General features: G+C 34.4%; 1 protein-coding gene across 1 annotated transcript in view; it reads left to right on the top strand.

The window, feature by feature from the left end:
• The window catches only part of LOC149799671 (uncharacterized), a 54,848-nt gene that overhangs the window by 29,552 nt on the left and 3,055 nt on the right, over window positions 1–22,241 (top strand). Inside the window, exons 2-7 of the mRNA XM_089958252.1 lie at window positions 5,812–5,868; window positions 7,728–7,793; window positions 8,254–8,412; window positions 9,098–9,247; window positions 10,213–10,362; window positions 16,224–16,308. Of these exons, the coding sequence (XP_089814378.1) occupies window positions 5,812–5,868; window positions 7,728–7,793; window positions 8,254–8,412; window positions 9,098–9,247; window positions 10,213–10,362; window positions 16,224–16,282 (641 nt within the window). The 3' untranslated portion in view covers window positions 16,283–16,308. The remainder of the gene's footprint in view (window positions 1–5,811; window positions 5,869–7,727; window positions 7,794–8,253; window positions 8,413–9,097; window positions 9,248–10,212; window positions 10,363–16,223; window positions 16,309–22,241) is intronic.

The following is a 22,241-nucleotide window of genomic DNA, read 5'->3' as shown; positions in this document are numbered from 1 at the left end:
GAAATATGTATATGAGTTTCTACTTAGAGAATAATACCTGTCTATGAACATTATGTTAAATTTCAATTTAATCCAAAATTGTTTGTCTGTTAGTTTTAATTTTTTTATATTTCATTACATGTTATTTTAATGTAACATTGTCCAAAATTAAATTCATTTCTGCTTGACCTGATTGACTTTTTTTAATATTTTTGTATTTCATTAATGTACACAACTAAAATAGCTTTATTATTCTCTGTGTGCATGAGCCTATTGACCGAATTATTATTCAGGTAATCAAGAAGTGGTAAATATGTTGATTGGGGTCAGGGTTTTGGAGGTTCCCACGTTAATTTTAAAGATTATTGTGTTGTTAGTAAACAAGGCTCATTAGACCATTCTAGAAGGTTATTTTCCATTTGGTAATGCTTGGTTTTAGAAAATGCTAATGTGACCTGAGGTTAAAGCAGAGAGCTATATGATCTTGTGACTGTGAGGATTTTACGTTTCGTGCTTCAACAGCTATCACTTTAAGTTGTATTATGTTGTGACCATTTAGGGTTGAATTTTACTTTCTTCAAATTATTGAATTCAAGCGATCATTTTCTCTGGAAATAAAAAAGTGCTTTAACAAAATTATTGGATAAAGACATTCATTGGAATTTATCCTGAATTCAATACTGGAGATAGTATTTCTGTTTTTCAAAAAGAGACAGTTGACTCATCAGCACTTCGCTGACCAAAACAGACACGTTATCGCCTTCAATTTTGGATCTCATTGGGACTTGAACTCAGTTTCATTCAGGACCTTTTATTACTAGGAGTTGTATCTTTAATTCTTGGGTTATACTTTGGATTTAATTTGCAATACCGGAAGTGCTCTTTTTCTCATTTTTCACTTTGTATTCTAGGGAAATAAATTATTTATTAACTTTTACAAAGCTTATTATTTTCATTCTTTTCTGTTGCTTATTTTAAGAGCTTATACTCGTAATAATATATATATATATATATATATATATATATATATATATATATATATATATATATATATATATATATATATATATATATATATATATATATATATATATTATCATTCTTCCATATTCTGAAAAATTTTAAAATACTGATGTAAAAAGTAACGTCATAATCAAGTTTTAAAAAAATACCTCAAATAAAGTATTCAATACACAGAACCAATTATAAGAAACTGAATGATTAAATGCATTTCACAGTGACTCTAATTGGTTGTCTAAAACAAGAAAAATGAAGAAAATACATAATTGGACATTTTAATTTGTAAAACGTTTATGTGTAGGACGGATCAGATGGTGATGATGAAGTACTAATGACAGTATTGACACTGACCGTAAAGTGTAAAAGCGTGAGATTTAAGAGACGAAAACGATTTGTCCGAATGTTTAGTTCTTAACTGAGAATACACATGATATGTACTAATGAGTATGGCTACTATCGTACGATATTATTTATAAAAATGTCTGAGCAGTATGAAGAGCAAGCTCAGCGAAAAATCTTGTTCAAGGAATTGTATGAATACATCTCAACTTATATATTTTATATTTACATTATTGTACGAAGGCGGCAATATTCGTCTTAACTAAGGATTTTATTGCGGAGATAAGCTGTTTAGTCTTGGTGCTCATGAACTGGAATTCCTAGCCCACATTCGCGGCAGAGGTAAAGTCGTACACAGAGGACAAAATCGATGCTATGAGGAGTATCGCTACTCCTAAAACTAAAAAGAAAATAATGTCGTTTCTAGGCACGACACGATTCTATCGAAAATTGATCCAAAAAGTTCCAGACATAGCAGCACCTCCATGCTCACACTGAATTAACTTCAAAATTCAAACATATTAATGTACGCCGGACTTGGCTTTTGAGAAATTCCAAGATGGGATAAGAACACGTACATTGGTATCCAGAATTTTTGAGACCAGATGTTTGCAGGAATGTTTGGCAATATTATGGGATGTTCCTTCGCTGAGAAAACACTTTTAGGCCAGGAGATGTTTATTCAACCACACTGCGCTACAGATGTTACAGTCCGCGAATTCGCACAATCCACGACTTTGAAACTGTCGTCTCGCCTTGTAAGAGTACAAAATTTACTCTGGGAAACATAGCATAAAGTCAGAACAAAGTTTCCGATGTTCTGTCTAGTATTTGAACGTTATACATATAAAAAAATTTGAAACGTTTCAGGTCGGCCGTAAACATGATGTGCTTAGTTTCCGAAAGGTCATTTGGAACGACTCTATATATATAACCTGTAAAAGCAGTTCTGTTTTTGTTGCTTAAAGGAGACCAGAAACCAATGGAAATATAGAATAATAATAAAAGTACTATAGCTGAAAACCTTATTCTGAAGTATCATCTGCGACCGTAATGCCAATATTTAAATATTGGCCTATCTTCTAGGAGCTGAATTTCCGTGACCTCGTATGCAAAATTTCCGCGCCTATTCGGTTACTTTCGGGATGTGACGTCATAGTAGCGACTCCAGCAGCCCAAGTGGGAGTTGCCAGAGTAAAAGACAATACCGTTTTGCGTTGCTTACGGGTGTAATAGAACATTAAGAAAAGCCTGTTGACATAAATTAAAAAAAAATCTTTTCCGAAAGATAAAGGCATAATGAAAGAATGGGTACATTATTACAAACGAGTCGATTTCAAAGCAACACCATACAGCACTATGTGATCGTTACATTTCTCAAAGGAATGTTACGAGAGGGATCATGAAAAAATAGCAGCTCAAAGATACGCAAATGCTAGGCCTAGACTAAACGTTGGCGCTGTTCCAGACATACCTTTGGACATTTTAAATCCTGGGAAAAGTGTTAAATGTGTGAGTTACGAAAATAGGCAGAAGAACGAGTAAGTGACCACAAAATGCAACAATCAATCCACATATCTTTTATCTAAAAACAGCAGTGCTAAAAACAAATCTGATAGCCCGACACCCTGGGCTCCTTCTGGTTTCAGTTCCGGCCCATCCTGTATTCAAAGTGAGGTGCCTGTCAGGCTTGTCGAAACAAAAATTGTTTGCCTGAGGAAACTTTGATTGCGCTGGTGAAATGAGTAAATGTATTTTCAAGATGTTGACATACATGCCTTAACACGGCACAATCTAAATCAAATCGCCACTGTCCTAGGTGAAATTTAGATTTGATTTTAATCAAATGGAAGCTTTGTTAAAAATAATAGTCTAAAGCTGTCGTGTTTCGAGAAAACACAATTTTCAATAATCTTATAAAAATTAAAAATTTAAAAAAAATGCATTGTATACATGTAGTATGCATAAACGGTAATCTGTAATAATTGGAACTGATATAAAACTATTCCTTGGGCAGTTTAAAAAGCAGCGATTAAAAAAAAGAGGTAAAAGTTTTACATTAACTGTCTGACAATAGAACGGGGGGGGGACTACTGACCCCCCCCTTGCCCCAATGTGCGACCGCCCATTTGACGTGCCTTTTCTCCCTGTGATACGCCTTATTATTCCCCCATGACAAGCCCCTTTTGCATATTCTGGTCAGTTCTGGCTAAATTGCAAAATAGCTAAAGTTTTGATTTAAGTACGCAAACGATAAAGCCGGTGTGACTAATGAACATAATCCTTATCCTTGCATTGATCTTGTGAAAAGGACTTCCCTTCGGACATACTTCAAAGAAACCATGTTCGACAGTGTGTGTATGCGTAAGCACCAGCAATAGATTACCAAATAAACGATGCCTATTTTGTTGTTACTTACGATGCCATGGACTTCATTTTAACAGTTCAAATCTGCAGTCACAAGTTACCGTACTTGTGGCAACTGTTTTTCTCACGTTTTATGCCCCACCTTATTTCCTTAGGTTTAAGTCTTAATGCCTGTAACAGTTTGCTGAATAAAATATTTATTCAGAATTAGTTATTTAGGCCTACATATACTGCATGGTATATTTTGTTTTATTCCTTGTAATTTAATTATGATAATTAAACTTTTCATATACGGTAGAGGATGGTCAGGTGTTAACTGGCCGAGTTTCTTTGGCGGAAATGGAGATGCGATTTTGTTTGCAGAGAAAATTTCAAAGTGATCATTCATTTAAACGAATTGGTGACAATTTTATTCTTTTAATTTTTTTTAAATACTATAGTACTGTTGTAGTTGTTTAAAAAATCTGAAATTTACTTGAATAATGTTTAATCTTCACGTTCTATTTACTGAAGAAGAAAAAAACTGTTGTATGATATTAATTATTTCGTCCAGTGCCGGTTTAGACGTGTGTGCGTGTGATTTGAATTTTTAACGTAGCTTTAACAATTTTTCAGTCATATCGCTACGATGTCTGCAGTGTGGCAGTTTAGACTGTGGATTGCATACGTTATATTTAAAAATGGTTTGAGTTTGGGTTTTTTCCTTCTGACAAATGAAAATTGACAGACATAATGTAATAATCGGGACTTCGCTGCGCAAAATTGAGAGATATTACGAGATCGGGAGGTAGATGAGGAAATACCCCCAAAATCGGGATGTTTTTCTCCCGGCTTGAGAGTTGACAGGTATGAACTGTCCGGGCTTGTCGAATTTCATTCAGGACTGTAGTTTATTTAAGTCACCAGCCCGGGGCCTGTGCCTAACAAATTTCTTTTAGCACTTACCAGTACAGTACATAAACTATTATATCAGACTGCAGATTCAACTTTTGAATGTACAACCCAAATCTGGTCTCCTGTCTGTCTCGCTCGCCAATGTTTATGTTTGTATTCGAGGACTGGCTAGTATAGCGTCACGGCTCCACGTGATCTGTCGTCTCAGCAAAACTCGGAAAAACTCGGCAATTTACGGAATCGTGGTATCTTCCACGCAATATAATCACTACCCGCTTACGATATTTAATTTATAAACATTGCAGTCGAATTAAAATCTGTAGAGAATTACATACGTAAAAAGAAAATTTTGATTTCTAGTCTCCTTTAAGCACGCGCGATAGCCAATAGCTAGTATAAGGCGGTGGTCAGTCATAGGCGGGGATTTCTGGCATAGGGGGTGCTATTCAGATGTGTGTCACGTAGGGTCCTTTATGAGATCGTGGAGGATATTCAATATTGGTCATAACAAGGCCATTCAAACAAATATCCAGGTTTCCATATGTACAGGAGTATGCCCATGTGGACTGTAGTACCCTTTTGCATTCCCAATTGAGTATTCATGGTTTATTTTAGATGTCTTCCCTTGTACACGGTAATGTGTTGAGTGGATCACGCCCGTCATGTGCTAAGTTAATAAGTATAATAAAATAGGCCATAATACCAGATAATTTGCATTGCTCTTGACGAGACTTGATAAGATTTATAGATATCTCTAGGTCAACACTGCTGACCCATTTATCAAAACGTGACTTTGGTTTGACGTCTCGAAAGGAAAATGGACTTCGTTAATTTATTTGCTATAATTTGTAAGTGTTTTTATCATATTTTGAATTAATCATTATGAACATTTTCAAAAATTGTTGGTATAAAGTTTTGGACATTCTTCCGTGGTTAGGTATAACACAATAATCGTTTCAATATTTTCTTGTCATCAATGTTACCGTATTTTCGTCCTAATTATCCTCCTCCTCATCGACAAATGAACGTTAAACGTTTACGACGAAATACATGACTGACAGGTTAGTATCTTAACTGGTAAATATAATTCTTCATATTAGACCAAAGATGCCACGTCCTCCTTAACAATCAGCCTTAGCTGTTTATGTTGATTTTTGAAGAAACGTCGCAGTCTGTGGCTCGACTAAATATGCTTTCTGAACTTTCTTTTAGCTGGTACGCTTGTTCTCCATGTGTGTGTAAATCTGGGATATAAATATCAAAATCGCAGTAAGTACATTTGTACCTGAATTTTTTACTAAATATGATTAGACATATACATTCTGTCAAGTCGACAATGATAGAAATATTTATATTCGCGGATGTGGGTTTCTGGTTTTGTTTGATACTTGAGTCTCTATGAGCTGATACGTATTCAAACATCGGAATAAAACGGAACCGATTTAGAATACATTTTCTCTGCTTATATAGCACTTTTAGTGGTTTATTAGGAAATAATTGATCTTTTTGCAGCTGACACTGTTGAAAGCAATGTCATGTACAATTGCTGATCTGAAATGTTTGCTGAAGTATTGTGAAGAACATTTTTAAAAAGTAGGCTTAGCCATTACCTGCGCCTTGGTGGACGTTTATAATTAGTGATACCTTTCAAAACACGTACCGCACTTTTATTGTTTTCACCAAATATTCTGTATAAAAACAAAGACACTTGATACTTGGTATTTTCAGTAGTCGCCATGCATATAACACATTTGGTTTTTAATTGAGGAATGTATTAGTGTTGCAACGGACTGCATATCTTTCTTTAAATCGTTAAGTTTACACTTTTTGAACCAGATTAAAAATAATCGTAGGAAACTAGAACTTTGGATTTTAAATCTAGGACAATCATTCTGAGAAAAGAAATGAAATTACAGTAACGCATATTGCATGCCTTCACGTCCGAGAGTGAGAACGTTTGTCCCCAAAAACTTCGTTTCTTCATTAAAACATCTTATTCTACCAATGTCTAGCGCTTCTGTTCTACTGATATGCACAAATGTGTGATATAAAAATTCAGAGGGATATAACAAATAAGCTAAATTAGATAATTATCTGCCGCTGAAAGGAAACAAAACTTATGTATATGGAAAAAATGGACAACAAACAAAGGTGCTTTTATCTAAAGTTGGTTGTTTTGGATATATTCCCTTAAGAAAATAGAGATTACAGTAAGCACCCTGTTTTAGCGCACGTGCATGTCCGTAATCGCTTTGATTTGTTTCGGAACAGATAGAATTTATATATTGTTTTACTAGTTTGCAGAAAGAGAACTGACGAATTAGTCCTAACGAAGTGTTCTTTTAATAAACTGAATCGTGATACGATTGCACGATAGAATATTGAATATTAGCATAACAAAGTAACTTGTGGCTAGGCGTTACATTTCTGTCTAATTTCTAATCACAGAGGATAATCCAGAGATTAAAGAATGTATACGAAGAATATACAAACTTGTAAGAATCAAACTTTACACACATTAATAAACATCCAGAATATTTGGCAAACTGATTATATCATTTCAGTTTGCCAATGGTGACTACTTTGCCACAAATTTTGTTTCAAGTCTGATATATATATATATATATATATATATATATATATATATATATATATATATATATATATATATATATATATATATATATATATATATATATATAATGGAATATAATGAAAGAATATTCAACCAGTTTAGATGGTACCATTTAAATGGCAATCTCTTTGTACAGCCATTTTATTTTGCAGTGTCTCTTTTGAATCATATGAGCTACCATAGTTCTTTTGCTCATTGTTTCCAATATCGACTTTTATAAGTGTTTTCCGAAAATGATATGAGTGTACATGCAAACATTAAATTATTTTTGAATATATATATATATATATATATATATATATATATATATATATATATATATATATATATATATATATATATATATATATATGTATGTATGTATGTATGTATATCTTTGCCTGTTAGACTTTCTCCTTGCTTCCCGAACGTTCTTCCATTATAACCAATTGATGTCGGACGACATTTATTAGTCGTAGTGACTGATTTAATTTTCTTTACATTTTTTTGTTAGGTAGCTTGGAAATCGTGCAGAAGGAAGACAAATCGGAAAGATTTGTGGTAGCAAATCAAAACGCCGGTATGTGCGATTCATTCTGAAATATGTTATCATTCAGTGACAATTGATGTGTTTGCACAGAAATTGAAGCAAATGTTTCTTAATCTGTATACAAAGGAATATATTTAATACATTTTGGCGCAAAGGAACATTTTAATTTTATAAATATGTTAGTAATGCAACAAAGTAATTAACGAAAGTATATGCTAAGTACTATGAAGTGTCTAAAGCAAATATCGTCTTTTTTGTGTCGGATAAATTGCAGGAATGGCTGTTCGCAATGGCATTATAGACTATTCCTAGAATAACTGAAAGGAGTATTTGGGTATATTTGCAAGAGAGAAAATACATATAGATTAAAATGAAATAGGGAATCAAATTGCAAATAAAACATTTAATTGATATTTGATATTCAAAACTATATTAGAAAAACTCTTGGAGAACGCTTTAAATTTTGTTTGGAATAATTATGTGCATTTAGCTTTAATAGGTTGGAATCCTTGGTCTCCATGGTCTGTATGTTCTACCAGTTGTAGAGAAGGAGCCCAAGCAAGAGGACGAGGTTGTAATACTGGAGTGACCTCAGATTGCCCTGGGCAAAACTATGAAGTGACTGTGTGCAATTTGGGACCTTGTTCAGGTAATAAGCTTCAATTTGGCTTTTATAGATCTCTTATGAGTGAGTGGTCTAAGTATTCTATGTTTGTGTACTCTGCCTTAACGAGATCCAAGCTGTCTATATCTAGTTTACACGGGAGAGGAAAATCAGCTTGGTACAGAAGATAACCCTATCCAGCACCTAATGTAAACAAAAAATGTATAAAATATCGTACGAATCATACTCATTGGTTCCTATATTTGATTTTATTGTTAATGTAAAAATTATTTTTACATTTCATAGACGTAATTCCATATAGACCTCTCTTTATTTATTAGCTGACACATACTATTTTTAACATATTGCTACCAATATATGATGCTACATTAACCTTGCCACTCAAATGAGTCGCACGCACACGATCTATTTCTTCTTTCCAGATATACCTAGATCTTTTAATATTTTGTTTCATTTGCGAGCTTTCGTTATTCTGAGTAGTTCAATACAAACTTTCTGTGATTATTAATTTTCTGTCTTTGATTTCTTAGGGGAAATGGTGAGTCACATATGGTGAAATTGTGAATTATATATCGTTAAGTTGTGAATCTCCTATTAGGAAATGTCATTGAATGTGTCAGGAAATAATCACTTTTGATATATGTTCCTTTTGTATATTGCCGTAGTTAAATGTTTTACTTCAAATATATTTGTCTCTGCTAAATATCAGTTTGGAATCCTTGGTCGCCATGGTCCGTATGCTCACATACTTGTGGTGACGGATTGAGAGCACGAGGAAGATCGTGTCAGTCAGGAGTGTTATCAGACTGTGATGGTCCAAACTACGAGATGAATAATTGTACTGTGAAATCCTGCTCCGGTACGTCTTCTTCGCATGTATCATACTTTAGCATCAAACATTTAGTTACAGAAAATGGTAGAGATTAATAACCAAATTTTATCGTACGTTGGATCAATGATTTGGTAATATAAATATTCCCTTTAAATTTTGTGTCTAAATAGCAAAGATGCATTGCTAGTTAGGCTGGAAGAACATGTTTCGCAGCCAGTGTTCTGACGTTTCATCGTTGATCTTATTGGAATATTATCATAACCATTTCGTCCCTCATATTATTAGTTATAGAATATTCCAGAAGTGGATCTGTTATAAGAATACGAGGAATAATTAGATCAAGTACTTACATTGATCGATCAATCTATACAAAATCGATACCAAATCTCACTGTTCTGTAATTTCTGTCTTGCAGATAATATATTTATTATGCCAAATGTATACATACACGTAAAACACGTGGATTTTGCTTATGGAGAAGATATAACCTAACGATAACATATTAGTTCTTACACGTTACATACATTAATTTGGAATATTACAAATTGAATATAAATGTTTGTTTCACAAGAATGTACGAATACGTCCTCTTGATTGAATTTTACATATACATAACTATAAAAAGACAACGAAATTTAACAAATCATAAAGTCACTTGAAGCAAGTAAAGCAATTCTCATGCCAAGAAAAGAGGAAAACGGGTTATTCAACATACAAGAAAATTTCGAAGCCATCTACAGCTTATCTGCTACTCTATGTTTTGCATTTATTTTAATATGCTTCAATTATATTCTAATATGCATGCAATAATTATAAACAGTGCTTTTCTGGAAATGGTAGCATAGAGACGACTACGTTTTCCGTTGATGATTATAATTTAAAATTTGTACAGGAACGAAAAGACAGATTCAACAGACTCTGTAATTAAAGCTGTCAGCTGCACTGATGATGGGCAATTATAATATAGATTATATTCCTAGATTATTTTTAAGCATGGATTCATTGGTCGTCGTGGTCGGTTTGCTCACACAGCTGCGGTGGCGGTTTCCAGACCAGAGATAGAACGTGTAACACTGGCGTCAATTCAGATTGCGAGGGTCATAGTTACGACATACAGGAATGTAAAGCAGTACCCTGTGATGGTAGGCTTTATTGTCCACTGTATGTATGTATGTATGTATGTATGTATGCATGCATGTATGTATCTATGTATAAACTTTAAAGACCCTGTATTTGCAAGCTGTTTTAATCAGTCAGGATCAGATATGTATGGATGCAGGTAAGAACTAGAAGATTTTTTTTATACAACTTTCGTGAATTAAGACTGAGTGCAGTATATACAATGCGCATTTTATGCTGATGTTAATTTCGTTTTTGTGTGGAGTCTTGCTTATGCCAGCACCGTGACACTATTTTTAAAATTATCCGTGCTTAAATACTGTTAAGGTATCTGTGAACTAAGCTTCGGATGTGGATTTTATTTTACTCCAATACTTGTGATTCTTTGCCCCTTGAGATTATATTGACTACATATCATGCCTTTGACAAGAATTACGTTAAGAAAATGAAATAATCTATATTTCAATCAAAGCAATGCAGTACATATCGTTGAACATTAGATTATTTATTCTAACTTCTGAAAAAAGCTTTTGTGATATTAAACCTGAACTAATTACGGAAACATTTTCCTGAATTAATAGAGTAACATAAGAACTATACTATAATTGAAAACAGAGTGAAAATATAGTATTGTAGTAGAAAGAATGGGATCATGGGAGTTAGGGCCAATCCGTGACTGTTCTGGCTCGATAATGCTATGACCCACTGTTTGCCTAACGAGCGATATGTTGCGTTATCAAGCCATCTCTCCCTTAACTCTCCCTTTGGTTGCACATCACGGAATAACCGTAGTTGGTGTTGTTTTTGCTCCGTGAGAGTCCTCGTCTTTTACGCTGGGTATCGATTGGTCAATGTTTACCATCTGCGCGCTTACCCGAATATCGTTCTTGGCGAAATCGTACTTGCCACGTTCGTAGAGGATGAGCCTGAACTCTTTTTCGGAGATGAAGAATTAGTTCGGTCGTTAGGTATACGCGATCTACGATGATATTGCGCTAAATCTTTGCGGACATTCGCGTTCAATCAATGTCTGTTCCATTTCTGTAGACGGCAGGCTCCACACCAAGGAGAGACAGCCAAGGTCGATCATATTGTGCGAAAATGGTGGTCAGGACTGAGATGCCGCCTGCGCGGACACAATGAATAATGCGCCGTTAATACCGTAGAACTTTAACTGATAACTCTTGATTACAGGACAGCGATCGAGCCCATCGAACCAACAGGGAACCCAGGAAGACGGGAACAAGGTTGCAACATATGTCGCTCTTTTCCAGGACCGTTATAGCTATCGCGATGACGCTGTTATTGAAGCGCATGGCCGATGGGGTTACAGCAATTGTGTCGTCGATCTTGACCTTCATATATCAGATGGCACCTTTTGTCCGAAGAACCAGATGCGATACAACATATATTTTTTAAATAGAACTCACCTTTAGGGTATCTGCTATGGGTGGGCTTATTCACTTTACCACACACCACAGTACGGGCTAAGGCGAAGTATGCATCGAAGTTTCACGCACTGGATGTCCCAAAGGTCTAACCGCTTGCTGTTGCAGAGAAAACGAGTTGATCCCTTCCTGGCTTCGGCTAGGCCTTGATTAATCTGGGTGGCCTCACTTGCTGATTGCTATCTGTCTGCGACCTCGCTCAACTAAAGCGGAACTGACCATGAGCTGGGAAGGATACTCCTTCACCATCAGGTTATACTATTTGTCAAAGTGGCCTCTCAGCTATTTCTTTGATGTTTTGCCGTTCGTTCTAATTACGATATCCAAGGGTAGTTAAGGTGGCCAAGATAATAATGTCCAACGTTGAGGTTCTAGCATCTCATAGCGGTTACGCTGGAATACAGCGACGCGCAGCCGCTCGAAAATATCTCGTACCAACATTATGCCGTCGTGAAAGATGTTGGTAAAGCATGTTACTGGGTCTTCTACAGCGCCGACTTAGTCTATTATACGCTGTCCCCTGTCCACAAAAAGCAGCGCTGTCATCTTGCAGATGGATGCGTCTTAATCTACTGCAGCTTCCGTAGCACGCTTGGTAGCCTGTGCTGGTAAAGACCTGGTAAAACATAACCCATTCCATTTCACCTGGCACGTTAGGAGGTTCAGAAACAGTTGGGACTTACCGCTGTCCTAAGAGTAAAACAGCAGCGTGTGGGCGCGGCCAGGGGATAGAGACCTATGGTGCTACCTTATTTTAATTCTCCGCATATAATGTAGACTATAATGTTTATGGTCCTTACAAAAAGGCTATACTTTAAAGTGAGTGTGAAATGCAAGTCTGAACCGTTTTGTTATTTAACAATTGGTTCTTTATGGATGCATGTGTTGTTATGAAGGAACATAACTTCATGAATGTGACAATGTATGCTTTCATCTAGCGCTTGGCACTTCAAAACTGCTGTCTGTCCGCATGTCCATCCATCTGATTTCAACATCGAGGTAAGGTATTGTATCTATACCATTTTCTCAACCAATATTGCTGGCTGAGACACACCACTTGGTACGTAAATGTTTCACGATGTTAGGACCTGTATTTTAAATCTCGGTGCTTATCGTTCCAGTAAGATCAGTTTCCATTGGTGAGACTTTGTACTTAGGTGTTTATGTCATCTTTAAAGGCCCTATTCGTTGAGTCACATATGTGCGTATGTGCAAGTGTTTTTAGGAGGTTTACACCAATCAATCAAAACAAGGTCCTTTTTGCCTTTATTTCATTTAAATCGGCAGGTTAAACTTGTTCATTTAGCTCAGGATTCTAGACACTGCTAGTTGCAAAATTATATTCCATGCAATGTAATTATATCATTTCTTGTTCCAGTGACATAAAATATAAAGTGCGCTTGGATGAGGTGCTTGGACACTATTCCATACAGGGCAATTTAGCATGTTATATAAATGAATTATAAAGAGCAAACAATCATTCAGATCAAAAATGCTATGCACAACCAATCATTATGCTGTTGACAGTTTTTTTTGTGTGACTCCTTTTATCAAACTTCAGGAGTAGTTGCAGACTGAAACTGACCGAACCAGTATACCATGCTATTTCACCCTAAAATTAAAGAGAAAATGCAGAAACCTACCGTTCGAGGAATATTTCTTTGGAACATTGGACAATCCAGCCTTTAATATGCCAATATTTTTATCTTGGGCATTAGAATATCTATCTCCAGGTTCTATGCATTTATATAAATTGTGCATCTATTAACTGCTTTTGATACGGGCGTGTAATGTACACCACGATAGATTGATACCGACACGCAAAACAAATTCATATTGGCTCGATTGGAGGTAAATATGCCATACTAACCCCGTGACATTTTCGAGGTTACACGTGTATGTCTGTATGTTGATAAAGAAACTTTGCAAGCTTTTAGCTCGTTTGATGTTTGTTTCTGTAGTTTTTAATGAGTGACCAAACCTCGGATCACAAAAATCGTCTGAAACTTCATACCCATTCAAAACAAGCATCCAGCCACGACTAGGAAAGAACTAAATGGAAGTGACATTTATTTCTAGAAACGGGAAGCACAAGTGAACAGTGTTTATGAGCATTGTTTCGTCGTCTTTTTGAATCAAAATGTAATTTCTCCCGGAAATGATGCATCTGTTGACGACGGAATCATATGAATACTTGATTAACATGACACTTTTCGAGCTTGTTCCTGCCTTGGACAAAGGCGTGAAATGTACATCGTGATAGATTGATACCAACACTGATACAAGCTATCATAAGGGCTCGATTAGAGATAAATATGCCTCTCTTAGTCGAAATTATCTGTTTCTGCAACTTTAAAATTGTATAATGTTTTTATATTTATTCATCATTAATATTTGATTGGGATTTTATACAACGTTTATTGGCTGAGAGGTGTTATAATATCATAGACTATTATTGCTTTTCACTACTGATATAACATAATTTAGACAAATTCAAGCAAATATAATATTTTGTAATATCTCTGATAAAAATGATGATACTATAAAATAAATATTAAGATAATGACTTCAACCTTTTGATAATAAAAATGATGATACTATAAAATAAATATTAAGATAATGACTTCAACCTTTTGATAAGGTAACCTGATCTTTCTCAGTATGAACGTTTCCGCAGTTGAAAACAGCAAAATGTAAGACATTACTAATATGGAACAATTTAATTCTTATCTATGCACGTGGTACTATGAGGTAACATTGGTTCTTAAATCTAGAATATTTGTTTGCTTTTTCCATTATGGCTTTGTAAATGTTTGTCGCTTACGTTGTCCGAAACCGGATCCCACAAAATTACTGCTTTAAAACAGACTAGGAAATTTGGCCTGTCCATACATGTCATACCAGCATTAAGGAGTCTTTATTTGATCTACTAGTTGTTGCTGAGGCAAATTGCTTTTTCAGCAAATATTTCAGGAGGTGTAATACATTCTTAGCTTAAATTTGATCGACCTATATTTGATAGGTCAGTACATAGCTGTCGGTTTTGATCGATTTCTATTGGTTAGTCTTTGTGCTTAGGTAACAGTGCTTCTACTCTATGGTCTTAATGTGACAGAAAGAGGCAAAAGTAAAAAATTTCGTAAAAGTCAACAAACAAAATTGGCCTATTACAATTTAAAAAGTATAGACTGTTCCAAATGAATTCCAGTTGACTTGAATATCCTGATTTATCCTGATAAAATAATTCAGAATGTCTTTGAAAGAGTTCTTAACAATCCCAAAGTAGTGATCTTGTCCAAATGTTCAATATGTACTTTGTAATTAAAATAAATAATTGAAATAAATATTTCCTCTCAAATTATATGTTAACAGATTTTCAAACCATGGTCATATATTCTCAAGTATTGATATGACGCTGGAGTGAATATTCGCTTACCAAATCCTATATATACTAATTTCAGGGAAAACCCAGGCCTTGAACTCAAATGAACATCTCATTTACTTCTTAAAATCAGATAGACACTACAATCAATCAGGCACAAAAATTAAGTACACATTATTGATATACGTAATAACTTTAATAGACGTCATTGATTATAGGGTCACACATGTCCGTATGTGCACATTAGCGAACATATTCAGTCAAAACAAGGTCAGTATTACATATATTTCGGCCCCATTCTACCCGTGTAACCTTTGCATTTTAAATAGTTGTTTAGAACAATACTAGGTCCAGAATTTTTTTCTTGTCATGCAAATATACCGCGAGGTGCATTATATGCGTCGTTCAGAACGAAGTCATTGTATCGTATTTCTTGGGTCAGTCACATGTACAAGCATGTCTGGTTAGTGTAGTTTCTTGGGTACTATTCCGTAGAGGGCACCATAGCATGTTACATAAATGCGTCATAAAAAGTAGAATATCATTTAAACAAAAGAAAGCTATATAAATCAAATATACCGCTGTATATAATTCTCGTGTAAGGCTTTTTCCAAACTTCAGAACCTTTTACTGAGACGTGACCAAAGATTATCAGCATCTTATTGATTTAGAATGATTAATAAAACAAAGGAGTTATCCTCAAAATAGCACATTTGTCTATTATGAAACTATCGTAACAGTGTTATAACAAATGATTGGAATTAAATTATTTCATACTCTTTTCAGTACCAATTGTGTGGACCATATTTCTATATTTTATCTTCCAAAATTAATGAGTGACTTGTAAATCATTTCATATATTGCTTTTATATATATATATATATATATATATATATATATATATATATATATATATATTAGTCGATTACAGAAGGAGCCATAAATAGCTTTAATATGATGTTATCGTCTTTCCATATTCCTTAATGATAGACCAAAACGGCGGATAAAATGATTTTTATATTATCTCTCCATAATTTATTTATTTCTCTCGTAGGTGCAACAACTACACCGCCGAGGGGAACAAACACACAGTCACGAAGAAGTATGAATTAAATGGAAGTGACATTTCAATTTTGGAGGTGCGTTCGCTACTCGAGAATGTGTATATGTATTTGTCGTTTCAGTGTATCAATTAATTGCAAGGTCTACCCGAAGTGACTGTTCAATCTCATTATCACGTTATTGCATCCTAAACAGTAATGATGTCGGTCATTTTTGCGCACCTAAGGTTTCCGTCTCCAATACTGAAAAAAAACGTATACGGAATTCGACCGATTCACGAAAATAAAATACTGCAATGCTCACCATTTGAAAAAAAGCAATTGTCATTAACTATTCTATTGAAAATAATATTAATTTTGGACATACAGGATAACACCCTCGTGTTTTCATGACTCGCGATATGTCGGCCGTTTCTGCGCACAGCTTTGAAAAGATTTTATGTTTATCCATCGGGCTATATAAATGAAATACATTACTATGGACTGTTTCTGTCAGCAGTTAAGTCGAGTAGTTAGGTCAGGTTTATAGCTAGTTTTTCAAAATTCAATGTAACATTGCCAATAAATAGCAAGCGATAGTAAGCCAACTAAACCGAGCTTGTAAAACAATAGTAAAGTTCAACCTTTTTAAAAAAATAAGCTATTATGTGGAAGAGAAACAACAACGAACACGGTGTAATGTGTTTACAACGTCTACTTTATAGGGAAACATTAATAAAGAATTTAGAAACAGACTATAAGCCGTAAAATGTCGTGAGAATCCCGTCCTAGTAACAAGCTGACGTGTAACAGACGATTTTGTACGTATGGGACAACTTCTTGCAAAGCTGGAAACTTGGATTAAGATGCAGAGATGTTTATGGTATACATTTCCATCTTTTATATAATGTATTTATTTGTATGATTCTAACAGATACATAGTAAATAGGATATTCTGGGTTACAGGTTCAAGAAGGTCATGGAGTGGGTCTTCATGTTGACATTTAGAAATCTAATCACATTTTTATATGCAATTCGTGTCGAAATGTGGAATATTTTTGTACACTTTATGAATGTCACCTTTCCTAATTAAATTACGATCGTTCTTTCTGGATACAAAATGGATTCTTGGAAAAAAAATAACACTTGATACAATGTTTACAGAAATTACGTATGGTTGCGCATAATTACTCGACGTGCAGAATTGGCCGACATGGTGGTATACCTCAAATCTACGAGATTCGATGCATATTTTGATTTGGAGTTAGGATATTCCAACATTGTCCGTGGAAATTGTTTGATATTGGACATTCGAATCTCTTGTCTCCAATGTCTGTGCATCCATTTGAGTCTTGCATCTGTTGATGATTTACTACAATTAAATAAGCATTAATATCAGAGATTTCGTGCCTATCCCTGCCCTTTGACAAGGGCGGGTAAAATACATTGATAGATTGACACCGAAACGTATTTTTCCTTTCCTAATTGGATTACGTTGTTTATGCAAGGGGTATTGGGTAAGATTTAGTTCCTATAACATCTTACACTACATTAGATACGGAACATTCACGTAGTATAGAAAACTTAATGAAATGTGATTTTATTTCCGACAAAAATGAGGACACTATAAAATCAGTTCGAAGCAAATATCCGAGACTATTTAGTAAGAGATATTAATCTTTATCTGTATGACAGACATCAAGTATCTTTAATGACAGCAACACGAAGGAAACCGTTTATATGGAAGAACAGATTTCTTGTTAATGCAAATCGTGATATGAAGGAACATGAGTTTGTGAATGAGACCATATTTGCTGGCTTTCTCCTTGATTTTGTTTTGCTAAGTATATATAGATCATGTATGTTATTTATAATATACTGTTTGAGAGTAATTTTTTCAATGACATTTTTAATTCTAAGATGCTATCAATTTGTTGTGTCCTAATAGGTTAATACATGTATAAAATAAAGTGTTAATTTCAATAATAAATCTCAAGGTGGATGGTCCATTATCAGGTGATCAATTGAGGACATTTGTACTGTAGAAAAGTCAAACTATCATAGGTTTTGATTTTTTAACACTCGAACAGCAGTTGTTAACATCAAAATTGTTTCAGAATTTCACGTTATTCATTTAAAAGCCAATAGTCATATTCTAGTAATTTTGCATTTAGCTACTGCCTTGTTAGATGAAATGATATTATTGTATTATATGACTTTTAAGCATCGTTTCTTAAGAATTAACATCAATCTTTTAAAATGTACATGTAGAACGGTGATTTCTAATTTTAAATTCATAATCATTGTTGGAATAGTAAAACTTGTACATTTATTTTGAGATGACAATACTGTGTACTGGATTATTGTAAAATTATTAAAAAACGTGGATATTTTGATATTGTTGAATGTACCGTAAAACATTCAAATTAATTAGTCGGACACGATATTCTTTGGATATACCTTTAATTAGAATAAAAACATTTAGATTTTAAAAGAGTTGTGTTATCCCCTTAGCGCATTATAGTATTCATTCGGGATACCATTGGAGCACATCCTGATTACAAGGAATTCATAGAATAATTTAGGAATTGTAGGAATTCAAACCAAGCGTAAGTGTCTTTACTTTAGGGAATAAATTTATATTTTTAAACCATACAATAATTGCTGGTTTTGCTCTTTCCTGCTACATAGTCTAAACCGTAAGGACATAATAATATATCGAACTCAAGTTATCTTAGGCACATTGCAAAGTTATTACGGCTTTTCAAAAGTGTTAACGCCATTTGTCAGTCGATCGGATGTCAAAACGGTAGTGGCACATTGTGATTTGGTAATTTTCTTTGATTTTTGAAACTGACATTGGTATGGAAATGTTTAATCCTGCGAACTAGTTCTATCAGCGAGAAACTAGGCTATTAGGAAGTTATTTTATAGTTAGTGCATACCTTTAGATTTAGATCGGCGTCTATTGATCAAGCGTTCCGTTTAGGTCATTTTGTTAAACACTGATTGTAGAGTCATGTGTGTGTATGAAGAGTATTACACCATTCAGTCAAAACAAGGTCAGTGTCCTATATTTCATCTGCATCCGCTCATTGATACATTTGCGTGTAACTTAGTGTGTGAGACACTATTAACTTCCAAATCTACGTTCTTAATATCGAAATGACTGATGAGAATTGCTTTCCTCATTGAGATCCTACTATTCGTGACATATTTCATACTCAAGTGGCATGTTCTAGTATGTCAGTTTCTTGGACACCATTGCATACAGAGGGATGTAACATAATGCATACATGCAAGGAAGAGCACAAAACCATGAAGAAAAAGAAATCTATGAAATCCGATAATGCCGATGTTGAGAGTGTTATTGTTACTCCTTCACGAACATGTTTGCAAACGTTTTAGATGGTTTATTTTTTTCAAGTTAATATTTGATTCTGTTATTTATACAGCCTACATTAGCTGAGTGGTCTAGTACTATCTTATACTATAAGTGATATCCAGCATTCCTGTAACACAGAAAGCTTACAAAATAAAAATTTAACCTTTATAATTATATCGCTGACAAAATTGATGATTCTATAAAATCAGTATTGAGCGAATGTCTAAGACCTTTTTTGCTAATGGAACCTGATCTTTCGCTGTACGACAATCTACGCATTTATAATCAGCAGCATATTGAACAGAATTCCTATCTAAGCATGTGTCGTTACGAATTATTATTTAATGACAGCAACACTATTGAATCGAATTCTCCTCGAATTTTCATATGTAATAAATTATCTAAATCCAGAATTCAAAGCAGAGGATTTCTTTAAGCTGTCGTGTTGACAAAATCCCATAACCATGGATAAGATTCGAACGCAAGCACCATATAAAAAGAGTAAGAATTAAATGTAAGTGTTATTTCCAATTTGGATTGGTGAATGGGTGGGGCACGCTTTGAAAATACATATATCTGCTTGTCTCGTTTTTTTTAATCAATCAATTTCATTGTCTTCTGAAAATGATGTTTCGTTACGAATATAAAGTTATTTCACCCGAAAGTTTGAAACAAATTGCAGTAACCTGAATTAAACGGTAGTATTTTATTTGGGACAATATACAGTCAGACTACTAATATGCAAATATTTTGATATGGATATTGGAATCAATAATCTCTATGTTCAGTGCATTCGTAGCAATTGTGGATATGTTGACAACGAACTGCGATAAAACATGCATTAATAATAAAAGCTTTCATGCTTCACCCTGATTTTGATACAAGCGGGTAATCTAAATGGCGATGGATTGATACTAAACTGTTAAACACGCTCATATTTTCTCGATTGTTCCAGATAATTGTCAAAGTTACAAGTGTAACGTTACAATTTAATAAAAATTTTGTTTTTCATTTTAATATTAGCTTGTGTTGTCTATACAAGGTTTATTTTCTGAGAGGTCTTATAATATATTACTGACAAAGGAGCCACCCATATCTTTCATTTTATATAACCTTCTTTCCATATTATAATTGCATTCAAAATTGATCTTACTCAAAAGCGTAAAAACGCTAAGATAATCGTTCTAATTATATATCTGATAAAATTGGTGATTCTATGAAATCAGTATTAAGAGAATATCTAAGACCTTCAGGTTAGGGAAATCGATATTTTTTTCTAACACAATCTCCAAATTAAAAAATAGCGAAACGTAAGACACCTTTTCTATTGCAATATTCAGGTCTTATCTATGCAAGTGGTGTTGTGAGGGAACAATTGTTCATCCATTACACAATATTTGCCTTCTTTCTCCTTCAATGATCAAATATCTCGCAAAAGTGATTCTACGCCTAACTGCAAAACAATTACGGTTTCAAATCTCATGATGTCGCCAGTCCTTCGATCTGGTGTCAACATTGTGGTTAAGCATTGCGTTTGTGAAGTTGTCGCGGACACTATGCTTACTGAGACACAGGAATTAGGGAAATGTTTCGTAATGCGTAATACATCCATCAGCAAAGAACTTAATTTGTAAGATCCGTAACTAATCGTTCGGTGGTTATCTTTGTATTACGACCGGTTTTTTAATTGGTCTGGCGTTGGATTGAGGTCACTGTATCATCTACTGTAAATAGCAGAGTCACCTACGTGTGTATATGCATCTGTCATGTGGAGTGTTACTTCATTCAGTTAAACCATGGTCACTGTTAAAAGCACATCACCTCCATTCGCTCTCTTCAGCTTTTGCTTTTAGTCACGTATCCTAGAAAGCCAGTAGTTAAAGCATCATGACATGTGGACAGCAGCAACACCACAAATTAGAACAAGACTCCTGCCACCCTGAAGTAAGATTTAATGTAGGGAAGGAGCTCGATTGTCATTGTTCATGCGTTATTTTCCTTTTCGTGTACAAATCAAGTGCAAGGTATCCCATCAATGGTGCTTCAATCTCCATATCATATAATTTCATCCCGAAACTGCACTGAAAACTCACAAACCAGCGCTTTGCGGTTAATTATTTGCATATGACACTGTTGATTGGAGAGCCACACACACACACACACACACACACACACATATATATATATATATATATATATATATATATATATATATATATATATATATATATATATATATATATATATATGTAACGTTGCCTTCTTAATAAGAGGGGTGGTTAATTGGATTTGGCAGGCGTGATCTCGTGGATGACATCCCTCGATATTATAGCCTGGTGGGAGTGGACGATATAATTTCGACAGAGAGAGAGAAAATTGGGAAGAAATAATGTAATACGAGCCGCATTAGACAAGAAAAATAACAAATTCTTTGAAACAAATTAATAGCGGCAATTCATATTCAATCTAAATTATGTCAAAATAATTTAATAGTAGTGTCTAATTTGGATTTATTTCATTATAATAAAGAGTGGTGATAAGAGCGCAATGTCCACGATTGATTGCGTCACCTTTCTCTCTTGATAATGTATCACGTTTTCCTGTTTCCTCGAGCCTTCCTATTCTCTACTCTTCACCTCTTCCTGTA

The sequence above is a fragment of the Sinohyriopsis cumingii genome, chromosome 5, assembly GCF_028554795.1.
Source record: "Sinohyriopsis cumingii isolate HCF-2022 chromosome 5, ASM2855479v2, whole genome shotgun sequence".
Classification (NCBI taxonomy): Eukaryota; Metazoa; Mollusca; class Bivalvia; order Unionida; family Unionidae; genus Sinohyriopsis; species Sinohyriopsis cumingii.
The sequence above is the reverse complement of the archived record's forward strand: the minus strand, read 5'-3'. Positions and strand labels throughout refer to the sequence as shown.